The sequence below is a fragment of the Musca autumnalis genome, unplaced genomic scaffold (genome assembly GCF_047663935.1).
Source record: "Musca autumnalis isolate F117 unplaced genomic scaffold, ASM4766393v1 scaffold_3, whole genome shotgun sequence".
Lineage (NCBI taxonomy): Eukaryota > Metazoa > Arthropoda > Insecta > Diptera > Muscidae > Musca > Musca autumnalis.
In genome coordinates this window covers 161,419,148-161,436,409 of record NW_027411866.1, presented here as the reverse complement: position 1 = coordinate 161,436,409, position 17,262 = coordinate 161,419,148, and the positions used below count along the sequence as shown (strand labels likewise).

The following is a 17,262-nucleotide window of genomic DNA, read 5'->3' as shown; positions in this document are numbered from 1 at the left end:
AAATCCAGGGGTTTTGGAGCGCAAGTGTAAACTTGGCATAAATCATCTCATTTCATCAATGTAAGTGCTTTGAAAATAACTTCAATTGTTGTTAGTTGATGTGGCAGTGAATATGTGTGAGTGTATTGGTATTTTTCGAACTGTCACTTGCATGTGTTAACGGGGGGTTAAGTTAATAACACATCCAACGTTTAAATAAAGGCATACATAAGCCGCCTTGCCTGCTTACCTTGCTTGCTTCTGATAAAAGAATAAAAAAGTAATTCTTTTATTTTTATCTTTGTTCCTTTACTTTTTTAATGGTAAGGGTGGTAAAAGTGTCAAAATTGCTCTCTCATGGACATTTTTACCAGAAAAGTAAAGGAACGGAAAAATTGTAGATCTGGCAGCAATGTCAAAAAGAAACATAAAAAATCAATTTTCGTCTTTTATTTCACAGTTTTTAATTTAGTTTTGTCAGCATTCGACGTTTTCTCCTTTTTTCGTCCATTTTCTTTTTTATTGTGAAATAATCGTGAAACAAAAGTCGAAAAATCAGTTCTGCCGTTTTTTACCTGCAGAAATTTTTCTGGTAGCCTGTGGTAGAAGAGAAAGCCATTTTAGCCCTCTCTCCAATCTCACTCTCTTAAAAATTGCTTCCAGTTTTGCCACTTTTCGGGGTTAAGGAACGCTTTGCAAGTTAAAAATGGTAACCTCAGGTAAGTAAAGGAACACAGCTTTTATTGTGTCAGCAATGTAGCAGGAAAGCAGGCGAGGCAGCTTATGTACTCAGGCCTTAAACTTTTGTGTCATTTCTGGTAGAAAAATTAATGGCCCCGGCACATACGGTCCGTTGTGCGTCGCGTCACGCGTTTATAACAGCAACAATATGAAAAATGTGTAAGTGATGCCTAATTTGTTCTTGAAGTTTTTATGTGGTTGTTGTAACGCGACGCTCAAGGCGCCGTTTGTGCAGAGGCCTAAGGGAAAATTTAAACTTGGCAGCACTTTGTCCTTAATCCTTCTACAAGAAATGACACAAAATTTTACTCAAACGTTGGATGGGTTTTCAGCTTTAAGGGACCAAATACATACGGTCCGTTGAGTGAGGCGTTGTGCGTTAAATATAACAACCATATCAAAAATGAGTAAGTGATAGCAAGTTTGTTCTTGAAGTTTTCATGTGGTTGTTGTAACGCAACGCGCCGTATTTGCAGCGGCCTTCAGGGCCAAATACATACGGTCCGTTGTTTGACGCGTTGCGCGTTGAGAACAACAACCACATGAAAAATGTGTAAGTGATGCCAAGTTTGTTCTTGAAGTTTTCATGTGGTTGTTGTAACGCAACACTCAACGCGCCGTATGTGCAGCGACCTTAATGGTCCAAATACATACGGTCCGTTGTGTGACGCGTTGCGCGTTGAAAACAACAACCACATGAAAAATGTGTAAGTGATGACAAGTTTGTTCTTGGAGTTTTCATGTGGTTGTTGTAACGCGACACTCAACGTGTATTTGGCCCCTAAAGCCTGCGGCACATACGGTCCGTTGAGCGTCGCGTTACAACAGCTACATGAAAACTTCAAGAACAAACTTGGCATCACTTACACTTTTTCATGTGGTTGGTGTTTTAACGCGTGACGCGAAGCACAACGGACCGTATGTGCCGGGACCACAAGGGGCGAAACGTTTGAGTAAAGTTTTGGTTCATTTCTGGTAGAAGAATAAAGAAAAATTAAAACTTGGCAGCACTTTGTCTTTTATTCATCTACCAGAAATGACATAAAACTTTACTCAAACGTTAGATGTGTTTTCAGCTTAATGCCCTAAACACATCCAACGTTTGAGTAAAGTTTTGTGTCATTCTTGTAGATGAATAAAAGAGAAAGTGCTGCCAAGTTTCAATTTGTCTTTATTCTTCTACCAGGAATGACACAAAACTTTACTCAAACGTTGGATGTGTTTAGGGCTTAAGAATCTGTTATAAAATAAAGAAATAAAAACTTCCCAGCAAAAAATTTTGGAAGTTGGGCATGTGGAGTTATGATTTCACTACATCCTTCGATTCAGTCCACACGGAGTTATGAAAAATGCACTCCGTTGGATACATTTTATAAGCACTTGCTTAAAGATCCATACAAACAAGCCAGTTTGTTAATCCCTACCCGCCGCTGGCAAAACAAAGAAGAGTGTGTAAATTTCTAAGAATTTGTTATAAAATAAAGAAATAAAAACTTGAGTTGCGAACATTTTTGTGGTAATACACTAGACGGACATTTTTAATGTAGTGCAGTTGGAGTCCATATCGAAAGCTGAACTAGTGATGGGAAAGAGACATAAAAAACTTTAGGATGATGAAAGAAAATCAGATGCAGAAGTAAGCGCAAATGAGATTGAATTTAATGGAAACTTTTTTAATTTGTGTTTATATAATAAAGTTCTTTGTGTTCTTGTTTTACACAAATAATAAATACATTTCATTTATTCTGGGATATTTCGCAATGGCTTGCATTTTTATTGCATATTTAGACTGACTAAAAATGCAATCCGAAGAATGCATTTAAATTCAATCCAAACGACTAAATCAAAAGCTGTGATTTAGATCTAAAACGGAGTCATCCTAGCTGTGTGCTGCGGAAGCAAAATAGAGTGCATCCTAGCTGCGCGCTCTCTTGTAAAATTCATAAGTGAATTCATAGGAAAATATGTACTCCAACAACAAATGTACTGTACACTTGTAATGATTCAACTGCATCCGAGGAAGCAAACTTTTTGCTTGGTAGGAAAAGATGTACTCCAACGGCAAATGTACCGTACACTTGTAGTGATTCAACTGCATCCGCGGATGCAAACTTTTTGCTGGTATTATATTGGCCCCGGCACATACGGTCCGTTGTGCGTCACGCGTTAGAAACAACAACCACATCGAAAATGTGTAAGTGATGCCAAGTTTGTTCTTGAAGTTTTTATGTGGTTGTTGTAACGCAACGCTCAACGAGCTCAACGAGAACAGAATTAATAGTCGCTTGCTTCCCCAAATGTCAAATTATAAAGGAATGCCAGAGCCTCTTTGCAAATCCGCCTGCGTTCCCCTTTAGGATACAACTCTGATTTACTAATACATACAAACATTTGGCTAGTTGCCTCGGCACTGTCTGGTAATTTTCGTAGACAGTAAACATGGACATTTTTGAATAAATGCAGGTTCTGGAACAGAGCAAATATGTGAACGGAAAACAAAAAATCTAAAGCCTTCGGCACATACGGTCCGTTGTGCGACGCGTTGTGCGTTGAAAACAACAACCACAAGAAAAATGTGTAAGTGATGCCAAGTTTGTTATTGAAGTTTTCATGTGGTTGTTGTAACGCAACGCTGAACGCGCCGTATGTGGCGAGGGCTTAAGATTTTCATTCATAATTTCACAACCATTTTTGCTGTTGTCTGGAACGCGACGCTCAACGGACCGTATGTGCCGAGGCCTTATGAAATTGGACGTACGACGTATTTATGTATATCGCGTATACCCTAAATTCGACTACGATTTTTAGACTTTTCCAAACTAAAAGTCGACTAATCGATTAATCGAAAGTCGACTTGGTTGTCCCTAGACTGTATTCATTCAAAGATGTCAATATTATAAGATAGGAAAAGTCAATTGTGAAAAATTAACTGTAGAGGGGGTTAACCTCTGTTGCTACGACATCATAGCAACATTCTGTTAAACGAAAACTGTTACTCATTGGAATATTGACAAGAAAAACATTAAAACTCAAATTTTACGGCGTTGACTTTTTGTTTTTTTATTAAATACAAAATAAGAAATAGTGAAGAAATAAATTTCAGCCACAAAACACGACGTTAATGTTTTCTGTCTCGAGAAATGGGAATCAAAAACGATTAGCATTGCTGTTATCAATTCCAGTGAGTTGTGTAGCCATCTGTAACCAAAATGTGGAACTATTAGCATATGTTTTTGGAAAATGCATTTGTTCGTGTCTTTATTGCTATACGTCTTTGATTCATTCAAAGACGTATAGCAATAAAGACACGAACAAATGCATTTTCCAAAAACATATGCTAATAGTTCCACATTTTGGTTACAGATGGCTACACAACTCACTGGAATTGATAACAGCAATGCTAATCGTTTTTGATTCCCATTTCTCGAGACAGAAAACATTAACGTCGTGTTTTGTGGCTGAAATTTATTTCTTCACTATTTCTTATTTTGTATTTAATAAAAAAACAAAAAGTCAACGCCGTAAAATTTGAGTTTTAATGTTTTTCTTGTCAATATTCCAATGAGTAACAGTTTTCGTTTAACAGAATGTTGCTATGATGTCGTAGCAACAGAGGTTAACCCCCTCTACAGTTAATTTTTCACAATTGACTTTTCCTATCTTATAATATTGACATCTTTGATTCATTTATCATTTATGAAAAATATTTCTTGCTGAAAAGGTGTGTTCTCGAAAGTTTGTCCATTTCAAGTGAAAAGTGTAATATACAAGGAAATATTTGCATTACATTTCTCTAAATTGTATAAAATTGTTAAATCTAATTTAAGGTAAGCTGAAATTTCTTTATAATAATACTTTATTACATAGAAATAATGGAAAAAAGAAACTGCAATTATGCAAAATAGTTTTGAGAAAATAGTAGGTATACTAAATTGACCAAGTGGTCGCCATCTTGGTTATGATTTTTTTTCTCTTAACATAAATACATGTGTGTGTATTCAGGGGAAAACTTAATACGTAAATTACGACTATATTATATAGACATTTATTCTTATTAATTGCATATTGTATTTTTACCTATTCGTTTGCAGTTATAAATAATAAAAGTATAAATATGCCACGCTATCGTGAATGGGATTTGGCTTGCAAAGTCTATGTCGGCAACTTGGGCTCATCTGCATCAAAATATGAAATAGAAAATGCATTTAGCAAATATGGCCCACTGCGTAATGTTTGGGTGGCACGTAATCCACCAGGTTTTGCGTTTGTTGAATTTGAAGACAGACGTGATGCTGAAGACGCAACCCGTGCTTTAGATGGAACGTAAGTAATTGATTATATTTTTGAACTGGGCCACATAATAAATTTATTTCATTTTGTATAGTCGCTGCTGTGGTACCCGCATCCGCGTTGAAATGTCATCTGGTCGTTCACGCCGCGATAGTAGACGTCGTGGTGGTACCAGTGGTGGCGGTGGAGGCCGCGGCGGTGCCAGTGAATCTGCCAGCCGAGGAACCGGTGGCGGCAGTGCTCGTTACAGGTATGTTTTAAAACAAATTGTTTTTTGTTCATATTGTAGTATATAAGAAACTTTGTTATTTGTATATTCTTATATAATTGTTGATATGGGTCAATTAAATAATTTAAGCGTAACAAAACGTATGTGTTGTTTGCAATCATAAAGTGTGGCAAACAAAAGAAGAGGAAAATACCAAACCTGTTACAAGGATTGGTGTTACTGAAGTATTTGTTTTTTATTTAGAACCCATATCTATATGTGCGTGCACCATTGTCGTCCCCCATTTTAATCACTTTTTGTTGTACATTCATTCAAAATAATAAGACAAAAGATTCAAGGTTTCTTCTGCTACAACAAGGAAAAAAGTTACAGATTTTCTGTCAATTCATCTGATTGTCCTGAACATGCGCAGAACTTCATGACTGAAATGTATCTGTTAAGCGTAATATATAAATTAAAAACTGAATTATATATTCCAATTCATTTGTTATACTTCCGGAAAAAATTGATTATACGATTATACGAACAGCTGGCAGAAAAATCTGAACTTTTTACCACAGGTAAATCTTTTCGTAATAATTACAAAAATATAAAGTTCTTCAGGGGAAGTCCATACTTCCCGAGATATGGGCCTTTGAAGTTCCGGATATTCCCTCGTTTATAAATTCTTGGCTTAAGAATGTAAACCCATCTGATTTTTTTTTTTTGAAATTTGTATCACAGGTAGGTCTCGTGGCCCTGATCACAAAAATATATATATCGTCTAGATGTAGTCCATACTTCCCGAGATATAGTTCCAAAGTTCCAAAAGGGCATATATGTTTATAGCTAGGTTATTAATTTCGGCATACGGCGCGAATACGAGCGCACACCAGATTTTTTTGAAATTTTTACCATCTCTGGGAAGTCCATACCTCCCGAGATATTGGCCTTTAAATTTCCAAAAATATGCAGCCGAAGGCCGGCTAATTAGAGAAAAATTAATATAAAATAAAGTTTTGTTTCCATTCCCTAGATTTGCCCCGGCCGAAGGCCGGCTATTTAGAAAAAAAATAATTTAAAAGAAAATTTGGGTGTGCGCTCGTAGTCCCGTCTTGTTCCAAATTCTTAATTTTTGAACGGATAATGACAATAATGGGTACCATTGTAAAGCTTGAGAAATACACTATCATATGCAATACAATTTATAACTGAATAACCGGCCTTCGGCCGGGGATTTAAGACTTTCTCCTATGGACAGGTGCAAATCTCGGGCACGGGAATTGTAATTTTATTCCAAGTAGACGGCCTTCGACCGGATTTTAAGACTTTCTCCTATGAACAGGAGAAAATCTCGGGCACGGGAAAATTTTTCTTTTAAATTGTAATTTTTTCCAAGTTTTTTCCCCAATTTTCGGAACTTCAGAGACCCATATCTCGGGACGTATAGACTTCCCCCCGAAAAACTTTATATATAATTATAAACTTTATGGCTGTTTGTATAATCAATTTATGCCAAATTTCCTTAGTCGGGTTTTGTCGATGATAATTTTTTACCTTTTGTTGGCTATTCAAGTCGGAAGTGTTTCCTTAATTATTTCTTTCCGTTTATTTGTAATTTAACAATTATCTAAAGCAGCCCTTCTCGCAGAGAGAAGTTAGGAAAAACAATTTTTTTGGAAATTTCTTTCGATATTTCATTCATTTTTGATCTTTATTGTCCTCAAAAACGAAACAAATAAAAAATGAGACAAGAGGAGGAGAAAGGTACCACACCTTTATGAGCAGTGCTGATCCAAAGCCTTCAGACTGATTAATGTATTAGGTTTCGCTTATATTTTCACCTAAATATCTAAAAGTTTATCATTTTTATACCCTACACTACACTGTGGTAAGGGGTATTATGTCTTTGTGCATTTGTATATAACATGTATAAGGAAACGAGATATAACTACCCATAGATCCTTTTGGGGACATAATAGAATCACTTTCTGAGTAGACTGGTCCAATTCAGCAGAAATTTGGGCAATATCGTTTTTTAGCTACAGAAAGAACGCTATTGCTTTTAGTTAACATCGGTTCAGATTTGGATATGAATCCCATATATATTTTCGGCCGATTTCACGTATGTGCTGCCCCAAACACGCTATATATGTCCGATTTCGATGAAATGGGTGACTACCGTTTGTCTAGAAATAAATGTGCCCAATTATATCGAAGTCGCTTCAGATTGGGATATACTGTCATACATATTTTCGGCCGATTTTAGGTATTTGATGCACCAAACACCCTATATCTGTACAATTTTGATGAAATTTAGAATGTGTGACGAAATTTGGTCTAGAAATAAGTGTGTCATATACTGAAATCGGTTCATATTTAGATATAGCTCCCATATATATTTTACATTTTCACAGTGGTGTAGGGTATCATATAGTCGCCCCGCCCTACTTTGATCCTTACCTTACTGTTTTGCATTCCATAACTTCACTTGAATCTAAAAAGTGTCTTATTATTTTGTATAATTTGTTCATCATGTCATTTGCATGTTTATTTTTTCAACAATGTTATTAGTAACAATGACTTGATTTACGACGGTACAAACGTATTTCATGGTATATTTGACAATAATTGTAAAAACACAAAGTTTTTTTTTTATTTTCTAACCACAATGGCTCGTTGTTTGTGTTATATTTGTGTATGTTAAAGTTTTCTTTACGTCTACTATGAATGCGTGTCCCCTCTCTTCTCGGATATTATCACACAACTCCAAGTAAAATATATGTTTTTTTTTTAATTACACACATTTCCTTTGTTTGTATTTTTTTGTTCATATAGAAAAATCGTTTTTAATATTCTTAGTTCTTTTTTGTTATAAATTTTTTAAACGTGGTATACGCTCCTCATTTTTACAGGAATATAAAGTCGACTTCTGCTTCAGCTACTACTACTACTACCTCCACTATTTGTTGTACCTCAAGTACATCTATTACTACTACTACTACCAACTACTCCTCTTCCAATTTCTACTACAAAAAATCAACCAACAACAACTTCAACAACAACAACGACTACAGCGACCTCAGCAATAATACAAGAAAAAAGGACATTGTTATCAACACCAAAACATCAATAACAACAACACTTTTACCACCATCAATACAATCAACAACAACTTTCCACCACTTCATCATTACAAACAGTTGTACTGACAAAACTTTTACAATACTAGACCTTTTGCAGACTTTTAGATTGACATTAAAAATAATTAATTTGGGACAAGAAATTTATTTTGACCACATTCTTTTAACACTATTACAAACTTATTCTCTACGACGGACTTATACAAGACAATTAATATCGCTGAGTTGTGTTTCAAAAGTAGTTGTTGTTGTCGTCGTCGTCGTTTGTAAACAAATTCATCAATATCTCAACCATCACCACCAATCAAATCACTACCACAACCACCTCAACCACCACAATCAACAACAACAGCAACACCACCACTACCATAATAAACATCTCTGCAGTTGTTGTAGTAGTCATCTTCCACAACGATATTGTTGTAAACTACTGGCGTCTTCAACAGCGTCAATAATGCCTTCAACGTTGATGACAAAAATCCGTTCTTCCACTACTACTACCACTCCTTCTTCATCATCAACAACAAGAGCAGCGACAAGTTATTGCAACAATGTTTCGACTACTTCTGCTACAGAGGCGTCTTCTACTTCGTCGTCGTCATCATTTTTAGCACCATCAACACCACAGCTACTACTACTACTACTTCTTGTTCTACTAAAAACATCACAACAGTCACCAAGAAAACGACAGTTATTGTATTGTCCAACGATATCCTCCTCAGTGCTTATCCCAGCCAACATCAACTTTATAATAATAGTCGCCCCCTTCTTTGACAGTAGTAAAAGATATATTAATAACAACACTATCTCCAAACTTACCACCACTATCACCACAACCAACTTAACTACCACCACCATCACCACAACAAGAACCACCCTATTGAATCAGCTTGAACAACTAGTTCTCCAGCAGCTTGTTTGTTGCTCGATTTGAATATCTTCAAACCAAATATACTGCAACGCAGTGCATACTACATGGCAATTAATATAAAAGTACATAGACTACTGTTCTGGTAATCATCAGTTTTTATAGCTCTGTAATATTTGGGTTATTTGCTAAATTTTATTGTCTTTTCTTGTCTCTTTTTGAGCAATATTTCAACATCAACAACAGGTCGTATAGAAGTAGCAGCGGCGCAAAATCTTCTCCAATCAGCAACAAAATCACAACAACTAACCACCACCCACCCACAATCATCACCTCAAAAAACCACTATTGAAAAAAATCGCTTTTGCTGGTAAAAATCTGTTTTAAACTACATAAGACAAAAAAGAATGTAAAAGGGTTTTAGTAGAACATTTTAATAGTTAATGACAGGAGCTATTGTGCAACAGTGAAATAATTCGTAACTAGTTCAGTCTAGTCATTGTTTTACTGATTACAGCAATGTACATTTTCTTTAGGCAAGCCCATACTTCTCGAGATGTAGCTGCCAAAATTTCGATTATCCCCTACTGCACAACGGAACCTTACGCCTATTATCACTAAAATGCAATTACGATTATGTCAGTCCGCAAATAAACAAGATCGTAAATTTAAGTTTTTGAGAGTAGTAAATGTATAGTGGTTTTTACATGAGCATGAATAAATTAAATTAAATGGATTATCGGAACTGAATACCCTGCCCATATTTCAAAAAGCATGGGCTATTCCAAAATAAACCAAATGAAGTGCCTAAACTAGACTATAAGCCAAGAATTTGAATGATTCCGTTTTTATAACGATTTTAAATTGAAGTAGTATTTTCGGGTATCATTTTGTATTACACGTATTCCAAATTTAGATATAAATTAGACTTTTTCTTTCCCTATACGTTATGTATAGATGTTTTGATATCTTTAATATTTCTGAAAAGTTGGCACGTATTGTCATCATTAAGACAAGCATTGGGAGATTTAGATATATGTACAAATCCAAAAGAAATGTAAAATCAATAAGAAGTATAACTAATGCAAATGCAGATAAATTTAGATTAGAAATTGAGGACTATACTTCACCAATATGGTATCAAAACCGCAAAAAACGAATGAATGAGCGGAACATCTGTACGACTCCTCTTATCAGCAATTAGAAAACACTGTTTGTTTGGTCATCATCAACAGCATCAACAACCAGAAAAAACATCCATGACGACGACATCATCTTTAACTTTGCAACATATTTTTACTGAAAATAATGGGTATAGTATGATGTTATTTATAAATGTTTCCATAATTCTCTTGAACTTCTTTCTTTGAACGAAAAATTTATCCAAAAAAACAGCTGTACAACGAACTCTCTTTTAAAAGCCATCTTGTAGTAGTAAAGATTTTATAGATATTATTTATAAATGACAACGTTTAAATTTTTCTATTTTTTTTTATTAATTGGGTTAATGAAATCACCTAACAACAGCAACAACAACATCTTCAGTGAGAATGCTAATGCATTGTTGCAAGTCAGTCAGGGGAACTCAGTGGGGTCCGACATCGTAATACATAAATGGTAGGCGACGACGATGAAATACCAACAATCCTGTGTGCATTGAGAAATAATACAACCATCGGTGACCATCATCAACAGACATCTCCTCCCTCATCTCCTTGTCGCCTAGCAACAACAACAACAATGCTGCCGCTGTCATTAAAAAATTTAAATTTTTTGAAGTTCATTTTGTATTTTCTAGAGCGCAACAGCTTTCATTGTTTTTTTTTGTAGTGTTATTGTATTCAACCAAACTACTAAAGCAGCAACTTCAAGGCCAACATTTTGTTATGTAGAAAATTGCACTACTAAACATCTGCTACTACTGTTCCATCCACCAACACCACCTAGCCAACAACACAAAGCAACTTTTCTTCAAATAAACAAGTTGTGAATGTACGTCGACGTGATCAAATACATCGTTCGTTGCCTCCCCCAGAAGTGTGACATCATTCTATAGATCTCCTTCACTCTTAGATTACCAATAGCAACAACAACAATCATCATTTAATCAGATCAACACAACCTATCAGTCAACAGTCGTTTTCAATCAACAACAAGCCCCAAAATAAAAACTTTTGCAAAAAATCGGCATCATTGTTAGAAAAATAAAAAAATAACTTCTCACTGCCACAACTATTCAAAATTTCAACAACCATTTTTACAAGCAAACAACCAACCAACCTCCTCAGCCATACAATAAATCTCAATCAGCAACAGATTAATCAGCTCAACAAAAAGTGCAACATTGTGGTTTGTTTTTTAATTTTTATATAGTATAAAGAACCGATGAAAAGTGGACGTTTGTTAGAATTTTTATGTTTGTGTTATTGTTTTACCATAAAAATTATTTATTTGCTTTTCAACAAATTACACTGTGCAACAAAATGTATTTCCAAAAATATTTCGATTTGATTCTAATCCAGAAAACAAGAAAACTTGTTGCCCTGTGTAATTAAAACAAAATGCGTAGAAATGTAACATTTTTCAGTTGTATCAATAATTACGAGTAATTTATTACATCACAAATTTAATTTAATTTCTTCCTGTCTCTTTTTGCCTCTACATAACTATTTTTCCAGATCACGTTCACCTAGAAGAACTCGCAGCCGTTCCCGCAGCTTTTCACGTGACAGACGCAGCAGATCGGATTCCCGTGATCGCCATTAAATCTTAAACAATGTGAATTGTTTTATTATTTTTTTAAGAAGAAATAATCACACTTGTTGTTGCAATGAAAACAACAATGCATATTTCAAAGGAGAAGACCCCCTCATCCCTATCCTCCCACCAAAACAAAAGCAAAAAAGAATGTTTTCATAATGTTCTGCTATTTCAGTCCATATTCTATATGTTTGTGTAAACATATCCTACCTATTGGAAAACAGTATATTTTCACTTTGGAAAATAATCTTTCCTAATTGTATAATTTAATATGATTTTGTATATCATATTTTTTATATCACACAAAACCTTTTATTTTCCTTTTCCATTCGTATTTTTTTTTTTATTTTGGAATAATTGTATCTACTTTTAAGGCGGCTTATGTGCATCTTTCTGCTGCTGCGTAGATGTGTCCAACAGAATTATCAACAAAACATCATTGAGTTTCTGCTATTCCAACAAACCGCAATCATAAATCACAAAATATATATCTCGAGGTAAATTCTTTTTTGAATTTAATTTCTATATTTTTTTTGCAATTAATATTTAGAATATAAAACTAAGCAAAAAAACAAAACAGGCAGTTTGAAAATAGTTTCTCTTAACTATAGTATATATAAGTATAAATATATTATGATTTATTAAATAAAAACATAAGAGACAAATAAAGAAAATTTTAAAAAGTAGTAATAATAAACTTCTTATTTCATTTTGTTAATCGCCTACATTATAGTAAGTATCGTGTGGTGCAAAGTAATAAATTCGGAATAAATATGCAAATTGGAATATGTTTTTGTTGAATTAAAATTTAAACTGACAGAAAGCTTTAGCCAACTTTTCTAATTATACCATGATTTAGACTTTCTTTAAATGTATACGCAACAAATTGTGGGTTACGCCTTTTGACATTTCAGGAAATAAAAACCAAAATACTTAATCCACACAGCTTCTGAATTTTTTTTGAAAAATTCATTTATCTTTCTGAAAATATGATGCCCAAAATTTGCAATATTTTAGAAATGTTTTTGTTTTATAAACCGTTTTAAGCTTCTCCTGTAAACTTATGGTGTTGTGTGTTACGTCTTTAAACATTTCAGGTGATTTTTATACCCTCAGCCTTTAGGCTAAAGAGGGTATTTACACTTTGATACGACCAAAAATGTGCCTCATCGAAATAATGGTTTTAGACCCCAAGTATGTTTGTACGATATCCGTTTCAGACAATTTTGAGTAGATCTAGCAATGTCCGTCCGTCTGTCTGTCTGGCTGGTGCGCACGATAACTCTCGAACGGATCAATCGATTCGGTTCAAAATTTGAAGATGGGCCATATACAGTGTTGGTCACAGAATTAGCACACCCCTTTGGGGCAAAATGATTTCAGTCAGCTAAGAGTTTTGATAGGGCAAATTGAAGTATTTTCGTAAACAAAATCCTTTTCTATAATGTATTTAACAGTTCTAATGATATAAGTGAATAGCATTGTCAGTGGTTTTTTGAAAATAAAAGTTTTGTGAAGACGCCCAAATTATCAAGGGGACATATAATTAGCACACCCTATGATTTTTTAATTTAATTCAATTAATATACAAAAATTAATTTATATTGAAGTTAATTCATATTCAAAACGTATTGAACAAATCATTTTTCCAAAGAAAAAATTATTTATCACCCCGGAATCTCAAAATATATCCCAATAGCGGACCATTTTTCGTAATGTACACCTAAACGTCAGAAATTCGCCAAAAATTTAAAAACAAATGTAAAATTGGATCTGAAATTATTGGAATTGTTAGCCGATTACTGAAATTTAAATATAAAGTGCAAAAACTTTTCAAAAAGTGTTTAAGGTAGATGATTCATTCAAGAAAATTTTCGATTTGGAAGGGGTTTATAGAATGAAGATCAATAAAATGCATCATTATGTAAAGAAGGATCAACTTATAACACCATTTGTTATTCAAAATTACAAGTCTGAATAACACCAATAACAATAACAATAAAGGATTTTGAGGTTTCCTGAAATTGGTCAGAATCCATGAAAGTAGGCATATACTATTTAAGATAAATGTTTTCTGGATTACTGATTTTAAATTTAATCGTTTTAAGCTCCAGGAAACATATTATCTTGCGGTCTCACTAGACTATCTCCAATTTGTCTTATGTTCACAAAATTATTGAAATTTGCGTAGGTCCCATAGAGATGAACATAGGTTTATCGTGACATACATGACGACATATCGGTAAAATTCAGTCCAGATGGATAAGTATTTATATAATCAATAGCTCAAACCATCTAATTTCAGTTTCTTAACGAAAATTATTGTGTCAAACGGATTTTACAGATGCACACTGCTGGTGGGTACATCCCACTATTCGAAAATTTACAGAGATGAACAAGAATATGATGTTTTGTTTGATGTTTCTATGAACTACTTGCCTCATTGAATTTGTTTACATGTGCAAAAATCGATAAAAAAAAACTAAAAAAGCTGAAATTTCCATCAGTCCTTGGGACCCAAGGTGTACCCCATATAATTCCCTTCTGGCACTGAAATTTCGGAGACTGGTAGAGAATATAACTAGCAGACTGGAACTTATTCCCAAAAGAAAGGGATTTAAAACTGAATATGGACGAACATATTGAAACTATTCACAATATTAGTGATTCTTTTAAGGTGTGCTAATTACGTGTCCAGTGAATTTAGGACATTTTTGGGGGATAGTCAAATTGAAAGTTATGTTTCAGTTTCTGTATTGCGTTGTATTCCTTAAGCATACAACTGAGAATATATTAGTACAAATACTTTATTCAATACAACTACTTTTGAAGGACTTTTTAGGCAAAATAAATGTTGGTAGTGGGGTGTGCTAATTGTGTGACCAACACTGTAGGTCCACTCCTTCAGGTACCTTCCCCACAAATGTTCAAAAATTGTCGCAAAACTTGTGCGCACGATAACTCTTGTAGGGAATAACCAATTTGGTCCATACTTTGCACATCGTGTAATTTCTACCAAACTTAGATGAGGTTCCAATATGGACTCAATCGGTAAACTCCTTCGAGTACCACCCACACAAAAATTTCGGAAAAGTTCAGTTTAGGACCTGCTCTCGAATCGCCTTGGTTTTTGTTGTACCATTTCGTATTCACTGTCCCCTATACGAAGGTACAAGTTTCCTCAGGGGCAAGTCCATACTTCCTGAAAAAATAGCCTGAAAGTTGAAAAACAAACCCTATGACACCATGTTTATGGGTGGAAGCGCAAGATAATTCTCGAACGGAAAAATTGGCCTTCGTAATATTGTTTCCAAACTTAATTTAAGTTCGTAGATAAGCCATATCGGTCCACTCCTTCAGGTACCAACCCCACAAAAGTTCAAAGATATTCAAAAAAATAGTGGGCACGATAACTCTTGATGGGAGTGACCGATTTGGTCCATACTTTACACATTCTCATAATATCTACCAGATATAGATCAGGTTCGAATATGGACTATATTTGTCCACTCCATCCCGTACCTCCCACACAAAATTTTGGATAAGTTCACTTTAAGACCTGCTATTGAATCACTTTGATTTTTGTTGAAGCAACTTACATTCGCTGCTTCAATTACGATGGTAAAAGTTGTTTCAGAGGCAAGTCCATACTTCTTGAGAAAACAGCCCGAAGGGTGTAAAAACCCCCTATGGCACCACCATGGTCTATGTCGGTCCATTCCTTTAAGTACCTTTTCAACAAAATTTTTGAACTTTAATCCTAATCAACATTTTTGTCGGTTCATACGAGACCAAAATTTTGAAACGCCCTAAATACATAACTTTTTTGTGAAAAAAGTGTTTCAATTTGCACAGGCTGAGGGTATATCTCTGTCGGCAAAGCCGACTGATACTTTTTTACTTGTTAAATTTTAAAAACAAGTTTTAAAGTGGGTTTAGTTTAAATTGATTTACTTTAGGGAAAGGCAATTCTCTTAGTTCTTTGTATTGAAACAAAGAACTCTTTCCCAATTTTATGACGACTCGAGCTCAAGAATAAATGTGACCGACGAATTCGTTTAAATGCGAATTCAACATAAACATTCAAAAACTCTCATTGCACAATGCAGAGAATGGCTGACTTCCTTATTGTCGGTTGCTCTGTATTCGTGCATGAAACTAGGGATCTCCGTTGGCCGACTTCAGTATTGTCAGTTGCCTTGTATTCGTGCATGAAACTAGGGATTCTTAAATCGAGTTCCATACTAGAGTAATTTTATGAAGTTGCAGTAGTGGGAAAATCGATTTAAGAACCCCTAGTTTCATGCACGAATACAAGGCAACTGACAATACTGAAGTCGGCCAATCATAATAACTATTTTGATAGTTTGTAAAAAAATAACAACAAAACAGATCATCCACCGTGCTGTGTGTCTTTTTAGATCAATGATGAACACGAAGAGAGCATGTGTATGGTGAATCGTACGAAAACGTAAAGGCGAGTGCTCAATTTGTTCATCTACAGTATGCAAAGTTCATATTCGTACACCCCTAAAAAATGAATAAAATCGTTATTAATTCCATATTTTATGTGCAAATATGAAAAAATTGATGGGAATTACCATAACGAAGAAAGATTTGAGAATAACAAAACAAATTTTTAATATATTCCGTCATTTAGGTATAGATGGCGCCTGTGTGGTTGGCAAAGTTCGTATTCGTACACCTATAAGCACTATATATTTGGAGTTTTTAAGGATTTTCAAAGCAAAATACCGCAGATTTTTGTTCTTTTCTTCTTTTGGAATGCCTCTGCTATAGAAATATGTACAAATAACGGTAATTTTATTAAAAATTTTGCATGAATAAAAAGTCGGACGAATATTTGAAATAATTAAGAAAAATGTGCTAGATATGATTAACTATTGCAATTTATTCCCGAATTGTGGACGAAAATAGCTAATAGCGGTCCTTCTGTAACAATATTCGAGGCCTAATATGAAAATAAATGTTGCCAGCGTTTGGAAATGGAAAGAAACGTAATCCGGGCTTAGGTAAAGTAAACACATTTTTGGTTTTTACTTGGTGAAAATTGCAAGTTTCGTTACATATTTGACATTAAATGTATTGAAGTTTTAGAATACGGTTTCGAAAATCATTTTATGTCAAAAACTGTGAGAAATTATGAAGAAAAATGAAACTGTACAAGTTTTCATACTGTCAGCGTACGACTGAAATTCTACGCTTACTATGAACGAGGGTTATGGCTGCCAAAATTGGGAAAATAATGGTTT

General features: G+C 34.5%; 2 protein-coding genes across 4 annotated transcripts in view; one reads left to right on the top strand and one right to left on the bottom strand.

The window, feature by feature from the left end:
* The window catches only part of LOC141398353 (uncharacterized), a 285,059-nt gene that overhangs the window by 150,494 nt on the left and 117,303 nt on the right, over window positions 1-17,262 (bottom strand). The gene's annotated exons all lie outside the window — the stretch shown is intronic.
* LOC141398039 (RNA-binding protein 1-like) lies at window positions 4,117-12,686 on the top strand. Of its 3 annotated transcripts, none has more exons than XR_012411594.1 (5): window positions 4,117-4,547; window positions 4,812-5,043; window positions 5,105-5,260; window positions 8,134-11,578; window positions 11,908-12,686. XR_012411594.1 is itself a non-coding variant. In XM_073975143.1 (4 exons), the coding sequence occupies exons 2-4, from the start codon at window positions 4,835-4,837 to the stop codon at window positions 11,993-11,995; spliced, it is 453 nt and encodes a 150-aa protein (XP_073831244.1). In that variant the 5' UTR covers window positions 4,117-4,547; window positions 4,812-4,834; the 3' UTR covers window positions 11,996-12,686. The 3 variants fall into 3 exon arrangements, 1 of the variants encoding a protein (XP_073831244.1); XR_012411595.1 differs by lacking the exon at window positions 11,908-12,686 and having other exon boundaries at window positions 8,134-9,374; window positions 9,476-11,471; XM_073975143.1 differs by lacking the exon at window positions 8,134-11,578.

Bases quoted from the DNA above. Each gene is read 5' to 3' on its own strand.
- LOC141398039 (XM_073975143.1), top strand. From the start codon at position 4,835: ATGCCACGCTATCGTGAATGGGATTTGGCTTGCAAAGTCTATGTCGGC. The intron at 5,044-5,104 runs GTAAGTAATTGA...CATTTTGTATAG, and splicing joins ACCCGTGCTTTAGATGGAAC to TCGCTGCTGTGGTACCCGCA. The intron at 5,261-11,907 runs GTATGTTTTAAA...CTATTTTTCCAG, and splicing joins GGCGGCAGTGCTCGTTACAG to ATCACGTTCACCTAGAAGAA.